The sequence below is a fragment of the Danio aesculapii genome, chromosome 3 (assembly GCF_903798145.1).
Source record: "Danio aesculapii chromosome 3, fDanAes4.1, whole genome shotgun sequence".
In the NCBI taxonomy this organism is placed as follows: Eukaryota; Metazoa; Chordata; class Actinopteri; order Cypriniformes; family Danionidae; genus Danio; species Danio aesculapii.
The window spans coordinates 52,500,607-52,516,510 of NC_079437.1; the positions used below are offsets into that span (position 1 = coordinate 52,500,607).

General features: G+C 34.9%; 1 protein-coding gene across 1 annotated transcript in view; it reads left to right on the forward strand.

Annotated features, from left to right (window-relative positions):
- shisa9b (shisa family member 9b) overlaps positions 1-15,904 on the forward strand; it is a 79,241-nt gene that overhangs the window by 50,280 nt on the left and 13,057 nt on the right. Inside the window, exon 3 of the mRNA XM_056452309.1 lies at positions 14,422-14,574. Within this exon, the coding sequence (XP_056308284.1) occupies positions 14,422-14,574 (153 nt within the window). The remainder of the gene's footprint in view (positions 1-14,421; positions 14,575-15,904) is intronic.

Sequence of the window (15,904 nt, forward strand, 5' to 3'; positions counted from 1 at the left end):
AAATTATAGCAATTTCTGTCAGTCCTACATTTATAGTTTTGTCACTTGAAAAATCTATATTTAGCCAAAAACAATCAGCTTTTCCTGCTGTTTAGCCACTGACCGGTCGAGGAGGGCTGGATTACCTGGAGAGAGCCATCCCTTTACATTACCATTCATCTCCATAGTAACTGGGGTTAGTCATGGGCGTTTCGAAACATATTTTTGAGCCAGCCTCCTCAGTCATAATATAACTGACTTGCTTTCTTCTGTGGAAAATAAAAGAAAAGATTTTATAAGGCAAAGTCCAAGTCCAGAGAATAATTATGTTTAGTTGATATAGTGTATATGTACTCTATATTGCTCTAAAAATTTATTTTAAAAATGCAAATTGGAATATAGGGTACATAATTGATGGATGGATGAATGGATGGATGGATAGATGGATGGACCGCCGCTTCGAATGTTATCACTCAATTGAATGGGCGTTATCAGTAGTTATCAGCTGATAGATATGGGCCAGTATAGGCCTTCTGCGCCTACTGGTAGGTTCAGAAGGCTGTTATCATCCATCCACATGGTTAATCAGCTATACTAATAGAGAAGACTCCTGATCCAGGTCTGTTTTTACATTACTGTGACGGTTGGGTTGGGGTTGGGTTAGACCAGGGGTGTCCAAACTCGGTCCTGGAGGGCCGGAGTCCCTTAGATTTTAGCTCCAAATTGCCTCAACACACCTGCAAGGATGTTTCTAGAAGGCTTAGTATGAGCTTGATTAGCTAGCCCAGGTCTGTCTGATTGGGGTTGGAACTAAACTTTGCAGGACACCGACCCTCCAGGACTGAGTTTGGACACCCCTGGGTTTGACGTTATTACAATTAATGGGAAATTTAATAAATAATATAAATAATTCTTGTTAACTAGATTTTATGGAGTTTATGAAAATGGATAAATTATTTGTATCAAAATACTTTAGTGTCTTGTATTTTTGTATTTTTAAAATAATGTAAAATACTTTGTAGGAAGTCTACAGACATCATAAAACTGCGGCCTCAGATTGATGCTTTCTCAGTTATTTGCCTATAGGCTTGAGATCAGACCAGAAAATTGATTAAGAAGGTGGTCAATGCTTGGAGAAAGAATGGAAGGTATATATAATACAACTGAATTTGAGTGCAAGTAAACAACCATTGAAAATAGTATACTGCACAATGCCTAGACCAATAACATGTAATGGTAGTATAGTGTACAATTCAGCATCAACATGAAATGAGATGGAATAAAATATCAGTCTATAAGATCCGTATGTGGAGCTTTCAGCACATAATCATTCTCAGTCTCAGTGCTGCAGGCGGAAGTTCAGATGCACTTTACAATAATAAAACACCTAAAGATCCTGTACTGGTGTTCACTAAGGGGGTAAACTGTGGATCATCTGGTTAAAGAAGAACTGAAAAACTTTTGGAAGAATAAGTAAACTGCACATGCAATATTAGTTTTGGATGAATTGCTGATGTAGATGTCAAGAAAATAAGACAAACAACATTAAAAATAAGTCCTACAGTGGCGATTCCTACAATACTTCATAGGCTGTTTCAGATGCCAGTAGCTGGTCTGCAGGTCCACTATATAGTTAATGAAGAGCAAAGATGTCTGACTAAAGATGTCAAAATGGCAGAATACAGTATATGAGACAGAAATATTTAATAGTACTTAATAAGTATATAATAATAATAATAATAATAATACTTTAATATTAAATATTTTAAAAACTCCAGAATTCTCCTGCTACACGGCAGCAGCAGGATATATATGAACAAACAGATATTATGTTTTATGTTGTGCATTGAAGAGTACAAATGCAAAAAAACATGATTCATGGAAATGACTCAAAGATTTTAGTAGTTGTAATAAATCATGTTTTCACATTAAATATTGAATATTTCAATTGCAAAAAAACAAAAACAAACTAGAGTTATTAAAAATTATTTGAACAAAAAATTCAAATAGCCTCTTCATAAATCACCCTTTTAAAATAAAATACTGTTAAAAGATGGTGGTAATTTTCATGATCAATAGTGCTATATAAATTTTTTTTACAGTGATTAAAAAGATTATCTTCAAGACAGATCTTTCTGTATAAAAATTTGTACAAAATTTATGCTAAAATGAAAGAGAAATAGAGGTTTATGAATACCTCCTCCATGTACAGAAGTAGAGGTGAATGAGTTGGCAGAGAAGCTGACTTACTGTAAACTTGCTCAGAGAAGCACTGTTGCTGTCAAACAGTTTACTTCACTAAGTCAGTTTAATGGTGAAGGGATTGATCAAATAGGCCCATTAGATTAGATAGAAGGTTTATAGAGAAATGTCATACACCCATGTAAAAGTTTTTTTTAGTATTTCCAAAATACAAAATACAGTATTTTATTTTGATACATTTGTGCCTGCTGTATTTTGTCGTTTATTTTGATGCATGTGAAATTTAGGCATTTGGTATTTTATTTTAAAATACATTTCAGTGTATTTTTGCCCGCCCCTGATTATACGGCATCAGTGAACAATCCCTATGTTGAGGTGAGCCATGAAGTGCATTTAATTTTTACAACAAAACCCCTTTCATGTTTACAAATACAAGCCCAGACATTTACAGGACTTTTTTTGTTCAATGATGTCAGAATTTACATGTATTGTGGAATGGATGTGTGAATGGTGTTTTTGGAACATCCTTGCCTATGTGAAAGTAATTTCTGAAATTTCTGATTTTTTTTTCTGGTATCACTGTGTGAAAAGGGCTAAAGAGAGAGCTTGTGTGTGTGCATGTAAATGGCATGGACATATCTAATAGCTCATATTAACCTGTGTTGGGTACCTCTTTGCAAAAATTATTGAGCATATTTTAAGGTGGTTTATCCTTGTTAACACTTGGTGAAGCACTTGTTGATGTTCTCAAGATTACACAGATAAATGAAGACTCGAAGAATGAAGGAATGAAGAGATACTGTCACTGAGTTACGATGGTTACTACTAATGTTTGAGGGCAGCACATTTATATCGAGCTGTAATCAAAACTGTCTGGAACTACCAGTGCATTAAACTATTTTATTGCACATTTTCTATAGCCAATCAGAATCAAGAATTTTTACAGACCATGGAATAATATGCTGTGTATGATCTTTACACAGAATGATTATTCTCAACAAAGAATGCACTTTTTACTGTGTTTATGAAAATGAGAGATCAGACAGTCATGAAAAACAAGCCGCAGTTTATACAGCATCCTAATTCAAGCCTCTCATTACATAAACTGAAAGCTTCATCTTCACAAATGAGAAGTCAGAGGTTTAGATCTTCTCAAACCCGTGATTGTACTGTATGCCAATCCAGTTATCTGCAGGATGGGGTGGTTTGTGGGCCACAAATAATAGGGATCATCTCCTTTCCACCTTCCGGTGCTTTTCTGTAGCTGGTTTCTGCAAGTGTGTGGTTTAGATACAGGAGGGAATGATACATTTCTTATTGTGTTGAGATGTTAGAAACTGACTTCAGGCTTTTCATATGCTGCATATTAGATAAACAGACTTCTAATCAATGCTTGTAATCCCTTCGTAAAGAAGCACAGACGCACAGCATGTCTGTCCTGGAACCAGCGTGAAACCTAATTAGTGCTGGATGAGAAGTCAATATTGATACTTATAGAAAAAAAAGGAAGCAAATATAAGCAATATGGATGATTGAGTTTTTCAGTATTTCTCTTTCATCTACTGTAGATGATCGGGTTGTGTTGTGTTGCTAAAAATGTGTATGTCTTTGTGTGATTGAAGAGATTACCAGCATTTCATCATTTGAATGCAAACTATGTATATTTAGGTATAGTTAAAAGTTATTTTAGTTTTGAAAGTTACATTAACAAAATTATGTGGACAGTCAGAGTTGTGGATGGATGGATGGATGGATGGATGGATGGCTAGATAGATAGATAGATAGATAGATAGATAGATAGATAGATAGATAGATAGATAGATAGATAGATGGATGGATGGATGGATGGATGGATGGATGGATGGATGGATGGATGGATGGATGGATGGATGGATGGATGGATGGATGGATGGATGGATGGATGGATGGATGGATGGATGGATGGATGGATAGATAGATAGATAGATAGATAGATAGATAGATAGATAGATAGATAGATAGATAGATAGATAGATTCCCTGTAGTTAATCAAAACTTTATATATGTACGCATGTTTGCATGTATGTGTTTGAATTCATGTGGTTTTCAACAATTGTGATGAGTAATATGGGGGGAAACATTTTTGACCATGTTGCTCATCCTCTAAGGCTAATATGAAGCCTGCAGGGTTAATAGTAATAATGTGAATCAATGGTAAATCAGCTCTGTGTCCTGTATAACAGCACAAGTGTCTCTGTGCATCAATACTAATACCCAAGAGGTAGTATGATACTCAGCTTGACTAATGACCATGTCAAAAAGAAAATTCATCATTGTCGGCGGATATGAAAAACCATTACCTGCCTACATCAGACAAAACCCACACCACGTCTTCAGAAGCAGCATTTCAGCCTCTGAAGACCTTCCAAACTCATCCAGGACCCCAGGACAGGCATTTCATTTTCTCCAAAAAGACATTTCACCCTGTTTTTAACACAGTTTCACTGCATAATGACTTATTTCCAGCCTTCTTTTGATTATAGAACTGGAATTAATCTTAGCGCTGCCTAAGAGATTATGCATCGCAGCGTAATTAATTTCCTCACATTTAATTAGATATTCTGCACACCTGGTTAATGAGCATATTAACTGATGAGTTTATGGGATCTTCATGTTTGGGGGTCTGCGGTCTGAACCGTCAAACTGATTCTAATTGTCAGAGATTATTTCCTTTATGTTTATTATTATTATGATAATGTACTTCATGAGGAGAATTTCTCTATGATTTGGGCAACTCATTATACGTCGAACAAGATTATTTCAAATTTCTCTTGACTATTGTATGTAAAACACTTTTTTGCAGTTATTTTTTTTATCTTACAACCAAAGGTGTTTTTCATCCATATTTATGTGCACATTAAACTTGCAAAAAAGTTATGTTATGGCGCTTGAAAAAAGTGCTTAAAAAGTCAATTAAAATACAAAAATTTAAACCAAAAAAATGCTATTATATTATTATTGATTAACTTGTAAAATGTTTTTTGTTTTGTTATTTTCTGTAAATGTATTTAATTTATTGTATTTATAATTAATTTATTGGGATTTTTACTCATATCTACAGTGTATTTAAATATACTGTTAATTATCTACTTAATTATGGCTGTTTACTTAATTATTGCTGTAGAAAATAAAAGTTTTTTTGTTTTAAATGCAAAAATAATAAATACAAATCATTTAGATTTGTACCATATACTTGCAGTAAAGTTGCTGTACAGCAATAAATAAATAAATAATAACCAATCAGGGGTGCGTTTCTGAAAACCATCATTAGCCAGCTAAGTTCGCAAGTTCTGTTGTTACAAATATAGTTCAATAATTTGGCGTTTCCCAAATCAATCATTCCATTGAACATTTGCAAACTGCGTACTTGTACGGTTGCAACTTCACCTGTAGAGCTGAAGTTAGAATCATAGTTCCTGGTTGTATTCTATTCCCAGTTATTCCCCCTGTGCCCTATTCATTTAGATTGTTCCAACATTTAAACTCGGAAGGATAAAAAACAAAACAAAACAAAACAAAAAAAAACATTAGAGTCATCTCTCTTACGTGTAATTTGATTTCAGAGTATTTTTACTGTTCAGTTTTAGCAATCTTCATATTGACAATTGAAGGCGTGGCATGGCGTAGCGTGGCGTGGCTCTTGACGAAAGCTACTGTATAGGTGACCTATGGAAAGTGGAATCTACCTTATGTCTCCAAAGCTTGTGAAAACAAAAATATATAGCATACTTTAATGCTTTTAATTTACAGTAGGTTATTTTTAAAGAAATGTATATGCACTGTATTGGGCCTATATGCTAGAACATTTCTGCTGTAGTTTGAATTTGTCATAGATGTAAAAGTTGACAAAAAAAAAAAACAAAACATAGACTACTTAAAATTTACTCAATAATATTTGTAAGAGAAACATGGACCCTATATGTGCAATTTACATATGCTTCAATTATTATGTTGTTTTTATCAAAACTAATATTGGATTTTTATTTATTTTTTAATTGTGTGTTTGTAAAACAATTTGCACAAAATAGTTACGGGGATAATAGTTTTCTCTAAAGAAGTTGTTACTCCACCCCGTTTAGAGCATCATTAAGGATGTTTTACCTTAAAACTAATGTGGTTCAAATAATGGATCTGTGACAGAGAAACTAAAGGTTTGGATAACATTCATCACTACATCGTTCTTTTCCCAAACGATGCATCATACTATAGTAGTTCAGTCACTGAGTTACTGTATGCCGTTGTTTGGGAAACGCACCCCTGTCTAACAGACAGCAGTTTTTTGTTGATCAATGGTTTTATTTTCTACTTGAATTCTTAAAAAAAAAAATAATAATAATAATAAAATATATATATATATATATATATTCAGGAAACTTCAAGGAAAATAAAATTCCAGATTATCCAGGTAATTTATTAGATGAAGCAAAAGATCATTTGATTTGCACAGGTTTTCAGTTATCACTACAAAAAAGAAAGAAAGAAAGAAAGAAAGAGAAAGAAAGAAGAAACTTTTGGATTATTTGTCACCACCATCTTAATCTGTACAATATACTTACGGTAAATTTAGATTATCTTAATTATCGATAAAGAAAACTCTCTTCCAAAATAATTTTTGTAGTTAATGAAATGACAAATTTTTTCACCTTCATTCTATTATTTTATTTCTGACTTTCAATCAAGATAAAAAAAATATATATAAAAAATAATACTCAATTTCACACTTATGTATGGAGGTTTAAACCATATGTGCTTCAAAAAACCCATGCTAGTTTCTGCCCTGCTCACCCATATTTATACATATGCACAATCAATTGAAGTGTATTTTATGTTCTATAAACAGCAAAATAAGCATGTAACACTTGGACTATGTCACTTTGACAAACCTAGACATGATTGAACAGGAAGTATAAGACTGTAATTACTGACGACTCATTTCAGGCAGTTCAGAATCGCCTATTTCTTTTGGGAGACAATAACTCCATTTATCCTGCACTTTGATCTTGAATCTTCATAGACCTTTTCCAAACTGGTACATTACACCCTACATGAAATGTCGGATCTGAAGAAAGCATAATAGGGCCACTTTAAATCCTTTTTAAACACATTTAATCTGATTAAAGTATATTTTTGAAGAAGCTGGGGGTCACTGCAGTCTCTGAAATGTATATAGCACCTGCCACATTATATATTTATTAAGAATCAAGGACATTTACATTGCAGATTTTTTTCTTGAGAGATCTAGGAAATGTGCCAAGTTTACATATTTGTTTTCCTGTAAGACAATACAGCCAGATACTACTTTAAAAAAGAATCGTATTGTGTTTTATATTGGATGTCTGTTATGTTTTGGTTGAATCCCGCCTACAGCCAGTTCACCCAAGAGTATTTAAAATATACAGGCTGCCAGTTGGCCAAAAACACAGCGTATCGCTGCTATGGAATACAAAAGCTAATGCAAATAGAGTCAGAGATCACAGATGTAACACTAGTAATGCCGTTTGGGTTGTTATGTGAACCATGGATAGGTCAAAAATGGACAAAACCATCCGGGTTATTGTATGTGTGGTTGTTTAGGAATACTTTGTTGATTTTTGGTAGTTTATTTGCAAAGGTATGCCAACTTGTTTTTAACTCATACATGGTTAATACTTGGACTCATTTTATTTTATGACGAATTTTATGGTTTTAATTGAATGTGTTGTTTTATTTATGCAATATTAAACTAATGTAACAAGAATTTTAGAAAATACAATTTTACATTATCAAAATATCCCTGATTCTTCTGCTGGTGAGAAAAACAACAGTGACTGTCTTTCCATCTGTCTTCCCAGTAAAATAAATGCAAACCCGCATCTACTTGAGGAGATTTAGAGAGATTATTAGAGACAGAGAATGATAGAGAGAAAACAAATAGATCAATCAATCAATCAATCAATCAATCAATCAGAGTTGCCTAATGAACAAAACTAGTCAGAACCATTATTCATTCATTCATTCATTTTCCTTTGGCTTAGTCCCTTTATTCATCAGGGGTTGCCACAGCGGAATGAACCACCAACTTATCCAGCATATGTTTTACACAGCGGATGCCCTTCCAGCTGCAGCCAGTACTGGGAAACACCCATACACTCTCACATTCATGACAATGAGTTCACTGTATTCAAATGGCCTCCACAGTCACCATTTTACATTATTTGTTAATGTAAAATATGCCAGCTCTGGCCCAATTCTGTTTGTTAAAAGAGCCTTTAAAGATCATCCACCCCCTCTCTTTTCAGTTTTCTTCTCTGTGTTACCCATATTTCCATCATTGTTTCTCCTAAAATTGATAATTTTTTGTTTTCCTATTCGGAACAGCATATTTTGGTCCAAAATTAAATCATTAATTATGAAAGACTCTTCCTATGACCGACCCATCTGAGGTCTGAAACAAAACAGAGAAAGAGACAGAGAGACAGAGAATAAAAGTAAATAACTTAGACAACAGGTGTATTTTGCTTCAGCCCACTAGTGTCTGAAGTGTGTTAAGGGAAGAGCCCTTCAGTGCATTTATGATATAGACGAAGTCTCGAAACGAACAGACATCCAGCTAGAAAAATAGACTTCAAGGTTTCCACGACAACAACAGGTCAAGGAGAGTTCAACAACTGAAAACACACATGGAGGACAGAAACAGACCGTACAGCGTCATTGCACTGCACAAAGAATATGCTTTTTTTCTGATTACTTTAAAGCAGACACAGAAATAAAGCACAAGGTAAGATTGCATTTATCTGAATGAAATCATTGGCATAAAAAAGAGATGTGCGTGTGTTTGTAGTTTTTCTATATGAACAGCTGCAATTTAATTGAAAAACAGTGAAGATTCCAACTTGTTGCTGAAATTTTTAGCTACAGTTATGCAAATCTGTTTGATTACTATTCATTTTAAGATAATTTACATAATTCCTAAATTAATCAGCTGTTTGGACAAATAACTCAATGTTAGTTGGCAGTTTATTCATTAATTCAGTCGGCTTGACCTCTGTTCCAGAGGTCGCCACAGCGGAATGAACCAACTATTCCAGCATATGTTTTATGCAGCAGATGCCCTTCCAGCCGCAACAGAGTACTGGGAAACACCCATACACATTCATTCAAAGACACACTCATAGACTACGGACAATTTAGCTTTCCCAATTCACCTATAGCGCATGTCTTTGGACTGTGGGGGAAACCGGAGCACCCGGAGCAAACCCACACCAACACGGGGAGAACATGCAAACTCCACACAGAAATGCCAACTGGCTCAGCCAAGACTCAAACCAGCGACCTTCTTGCTGTGAGGTGACATTGCTAACAACTGGGCCACTGTGCCAGCCATAGTTGGCAGTTTTAGGTTCTTATGCTTATAAAACAAAAATAAAGATTCATCTTTGTATAAATGTCAAATAATTAAAAAGTACAAATCACCCAAAAAGTTCAGTCATCGTGCACTCACATTTATGTCATTGTTTCTGGCATTTACAAAATGTTCTGAGATACTTTAATGATTAAAAGCGCAATGTGACAGCTTACAGTACAAATGACTCAAATAATGACAATCATTTGTGAAATAAATACACAAAAGCTAAAAATAAGTGGGACAAAAAAAAAATCATTAAAATTATGGCAGAGCACTCAAACAGACAATTAATTGTCATATCCCAAAACTCACAAGTCAAGTCAAGTCAAGTCGAGCTTTATTATCATTCAGCTACATGTGTGGACATACAGAGGAACAATATGTCGTGTCTCGCAGGACAACGGTGTTACATAAATTAATCATAAATACAAAAACAACACTGGACATAAAAGCTATTTTAAAAAGCTATGCATTGTATATTTATGTGTATTACAAATAATTCTACACATTTCTTATAGATAGATGAGCCCAAGGGTCCTGCCTGGTCAATAAGCATTAGGAGGGATACGAGATCAGATAGTTCTCGATAACTTCCCAAGAATAGACCGCCAACTGCACCAGTTTGTACGTAGTAGGTGCTTGTGACTTTAACTTTTGTCACATGTTTTTGACTGTGGAAGGAAACCGGAGTACACGGGGAGAACATGCAAACTCTGCACAGAGAGTGTCGACTGGCTCAGCTAGCATTTAAACCAACGACCCCCTTGCTGTGGGGCAACAGTGTTAGCCACTGAGCCACCATGTCGCCCAAACTTTGAATTGAGGAGGAGGGAGAAGGGATGGATGGGGGGTGTGGGGGGTTGGGGTTTCCAAAACGAAGATGAGGAATGAAGTTTAGGCTGCATATTTACATTAAATTTGGAATGATCCGATTGGCTAATTAGTGATAAGTAATAGGGATCAGCTGTAATCAATCCTATCACATGCTCCTCTCGAAATTAGTTTGTGAAACTTCACATATTAAACCCATAGAAAAACATTTCCAACATAAATAAACATTAAAAACTGTAAAAACCCCAAAACATTTAGTGCGTCTCACGCAAATCATTATTGTATGGTAAATTTTCAAGTAATAAAGACTCATTCCAGCACAGTGATTTGCACAGTACTATCATATCATGTTGAATAGTAGTTTTACATTACTTGTTTGCTGTTCAGGTGCTTTAAAGAAATGTTAAAATTTATTAGTCTATAGTATAAATCATGCTTTTTAACAGAAACGCATGATTTGTAATGTAAATTAATACATTTGAACATTTACTCAGCCATGTTTGGCCTTTACAAAATAGCAAATTTACTTGTTTGCTTCATTAAATGTTTTTTTTTTTTTACTGTAATGTGAACACTTTAACACTATATTCATCCATATTATTATCCTTCCATATTCTTAAGTTTCATATCCTGTCATGTTGTTAGTCACCAGCGATCTAGCTACTGCGGATCACTGAAGAACTACAACTCTGCCACCAAACTGATTACAAATCACAGCATGCACCGCACATACACACCAGTTCCTGATTCTGTCTGATTTGCTCACACACATTGCTAAGTGTTGTTTGTTGGTTTTGTTAGTTAAAACGAACCTGTAACTTTACCTAGCATTTGCATTTTCTTGTCTAGCCGTGTTCTTTGATTCTTGTGTTTTATGCTATCTACTCCTAGCCTTGTTCCTAGTTTATCTTAGCTTTCTCTAATAGTGGGCAAAGCGAGGCTTTTTGAAACAATACTAAAAGTCAAAGCAAATGTGTCGAAGCTCCGAAACATTTCGAAACTAGTCTCTACAGGGACCACTAGTGGTCATTTTATGTATTGCTTTAGAGCAGCTTCACCAAAGAAACCGTTAAGCATATTGAAGTATTAAACCCCATGTTGTAGAGTTGAGGTTTCAAGTGATTTAGTGAAGCTGTGAGAGTTCCAGACTATCATGCCGAAATAATGGATTCGAATCCAGGGTGATGCAACTATAGATCTTAGTTTTTAAATGCTCTGTTCTTGTAACGTGTTTTGTTTTAACATTGGTCTGACATCCGAATTAAACTTTGTGAATAAATATGTACAGTAGCCAAGAAAGCTTAATGCGCTGCAATTTAAGAAAGCACATGCACTTACAGAAAACACTAGCAAAAAAAGAAACGATCTTCACCAATTTGACAGGACACATGCTGCAAATTGGTCACAACACGAACAATTGAAGAAACGCGCAGCAAATTGGTCATAACACTTGCAAATATCCACGTGACATAACGGAAATGTCTCTATAGGGGACCCCAAAATATGACAGACCTTGAGGAAATAGGGATGTGTTATGTCGTGACTGTTGCTCATTGAAGTGATTGGTGGTCTTTGAAAGGCGAGTAGTTTTTCTTCTATTGTAATATCTTGATTACACAACATAACAACACATCCATATCTCAGCAGGGTCCATCAGGTTCTTTGGTCCCCTTAAAACATTTATTTGCAAGTGTTGTGATCAAGTTGCTGTGCGCTTCTTCACTTGTTTGTGTTGTGACAAATTTGCAACACTTGTGCTGTCAAATTGATGAAGATCGTTTCTTTATTTGCTGTTTTTTTTTGTAATTGCATGTGCTTTCTTAAATTGCAGCATGTTTTTCGGCCACCCTAAATATGTCTTATTTTGGTCTTTACAAAATATTAGAATACATCAAGTCACAATTTCAGAGTTTTTGTACAAGTGGGGATTTAAACTCATTTGCAGCACAGTTACTCTGTGCACACACACTGTCCACTAGGCTACATGAGATAGAAGTTATTTACTGACCCTGTCAGTCAAATACAGATTCGCCAGGTCTTGAAACATCTCTGAAATGACTGATGCTTTGAATCGATGTAGTCACGTGACCTGGTGTTTTGAATCACTTTAGTCACGTGACCTGGGTGTTTTGGATCATGCTTCGGTGCAGTGTTTCAAATTACTTGCGATTTGAGATCTCGACACTGTGTCGAAACGTCAGTTTCACATCAGCCATCCCTACCGTTTTATGGTTTTAACTACTTGCCTGTTAATCGACAACAACTTCTGGTCTGGATTATCTATATGTTCTCGATTGCTTCTGTTGTCGACCCTTACCTGATTTACAATCATTGTAAATGAATCAGCATTTGGATTCGCACCTACGTGAAATCCTCCATCAGTTACACATATAAAGTTCATTTGTGAACTTCAGCTATATTTGCATGAGGTGAAAAAATATGCATGAATTGATGTACATAATATAATTTTTGCAAAGATCAGGCCTATTTTCTTCATACTCCTGTGTTGTTATTGTTTGTCAATTCTTTTGCACTATCTGGCTGCATTTTTTCCATCTCTTGTGACTCATCAGAGTGGTTAGAAATAATACCCACAACATCTGGTTGGTCCCTCATGCCAGTCGGCAGCCGGCCAGTGCATTTGCCATGCTCCTGTGCCCCCCTTCAGCTGGCCAGATGTCTGCTAATGCAATCTCTAGAATAGCATTTGTGATGTACTCCATCTGCGGCCCTCAATGTGAAAGTCTTTTGCCATAATCAAGTGTGAAAAGTTGCGAAACAAACAATTAATTTTCCATTGTGACCACGGCGTTGCCAGTGCTCTTGGCATTAACATGTTTTGACATTAGCAGTTCAAATGGATTCGATTAGTAGCACTGGAGAGCCTGGCTGGAGCTCCCGAAATCCATGACTAATGATCTGCTTCCTGGGGGTTTAAAGTGAATCACCAAAGAGAAAACTCGCAACTTGTGTTGATGGGTCGATGAAACAGGCCTCAAGCAGCTTAAGATATTGTTAAATGTTAATTTAGCGGACTCTGATGGGAGGTATCCCAACTGCTATGAGCTTAAACAAAAGAGAACGAGACTTCTCAGGGTGTTAATGGGTAGGAGAACAACAGATTTCAATATACTGTTTTGGCTTCTCTAATAATATGAATAATGCTAGCCCACGAAAAACTAGCTGGAAGCCTCATAGACATTCAGAGGCATGTGCCACCTCGAGTCGATTTTCGACGCACCTTCTAAAGACATGCTGTTATTGATAATTGTTTAGAGCGGGAGGAAAACACAAAAAGAAAGAAAAGAAAGCCCCCACTGATATTGTTGGTTTAAATCTTGATTTTGTTTATTTATTTGTTTTTACATTACATAAAAAGTTCCCTCGAAACTGTTCTAGAGTACTTCTTTCTTTCTTACTTTCTTTCTTTCTTTCTTTCTTTCTTTTCTATCTTATTTTATTCAGAGTAGCACATGAGGCAGAACTGACATCGATTCTTATTAAAGATACAAATAAATAATTAATTGTGAATGACATCACTATATGTATTTATGAAATATTATTATTATAAAAATAATTGTATAATTCTATTTCTGTGGACTTTAATTACAAAAGTGCAAAAGTTAGGATGTTTATTTCCCTTTTTTCATGATTTATTTAATTTAGAAAATAGATAGATAGATAGATAGATAGATAGATAGATAGATAGATAGATAGATAGATAGATAGATAGATAGATAGATAGATAGATAGATAGATAGATAGATAGATAGACACAGACAGACAGACAGACAGACAGATAGATAGATAGATAGATAGATAGATAGATAGATAGATAGATAGATAGATAGATAGATAGATAGATAGATAGATAGATAGATAGATAGATAGATTAAATGATTGATTGATTGATTGATTGATTGATTGATTGATTGATTGATTGATATTATCTCTCATATCTTTATGTTTCTGTGTCTCTGCTGTAGAGAGTGCCCAGATGAACAGTGTGGGTCCCAGTTCATCTATGATGCAGGCCATGACCCCATACCCTGCTCTGGGACAGGTGCCAGTGGCTCACCCCTATGAGCCGTCACCAGCTGTGAAAGAGCTCAACAAGTACGCCTCGCTCAAGGCTGTTGGTAAGATGTGATATTTAGCTTCTATAAGACTGAATGTAAACTAAATATAAAACTCAGAACATCAGGAACATCTTAAAAGTACTTTACTTTTTTTAGACAGACTCTTCAATATAACGATGTTCAGTGAACTTCTTGATAGTGTGGTCTTTGTCTGAGATCTGGCAGGCTATGCTCTGAATCTTAGATGGTCTAATATTGATCTTAAAGGGGTCATGAATTGAGAAATCCAATTTCCCTTGATCTTTTGACATATAAAAGGTTATTGTTCTACCAACAACAAAAAAGTCCTGTAAGTTTCAGAACTCAAAACGTGTTAGTTCAAAAACAGCTTTTATTAAAACCAAGCTCCCAAAACAGCCAGCTTCAGATGTCGTCTGCTTTTGTGTGATATAATACACTGAAAAATGACCTTTGCTGCTTGTTTACAGTACTTATTTAAAATGAGTTGAATTAACCCAATTCTTAAGTTTTTTTTTGGACTTAACCTAATTGTTTTATGTTCAATCCAACTTCAATTTGTAAAAATTATTAAGTTAACATGATTGATTTGTGTTGGGACAACATGAAAGAATTGTGTGGAACCCATCATATAATTAATTTATTTATTTTTGAAGAAGTTATTCATTTCAAAACCATTCATACTTAAGGCTGCAATGTACAGTACTTCATATTAAAAAAACAAAATCAAAGAATGAACTAAAAAACAAATCTAATCCTAACACTAAATCCCCCCCAAAAATCATAAAATCCAACCAAAACAAAGTTTTTAGAGAGTTAATTTCAGAAATTTTAATCAGCTCACTCAAACTAATTTAATTAATTTATTTATTTATTTTTATTTTTATTTATTTATTTTTTTATTTAATTTTGGTCTTGGTGAGGGAGGGGTAGGGGTGGAGGAATGTTTTGGCTTATAAACAACTTCAAGCTACCATTGGTCTGTGGTGATTACACAATCAGTGGGTGTTTTCTGAAACTCCACTCACCTTTTAAAATGTGTAATTTCAACAACATCCAAAACAGCAACACTAGTCAGATGAATACATTTGAGAGTCGCGTAGCAAAGCTGGTACAGATGTATGACTGCTTTTGGAGAGATTTTAAAGACTTTTTGGGGGTTACATACCAGGCAAGAATCCTACCTCATTGTGCCATGTCCTCTCTATAAGTTTGCGAACATTGATTGAAAGAAAGATAGACAGAACGACGGACGGATGGACTCATTCATTGTGATAGATAGATAGATAGATAGATAGATAGATAGATAGATAGATAGATAGATAGATAGATAGATAGATAGATAGATAGATAGATAGATAGGTAGATAGGT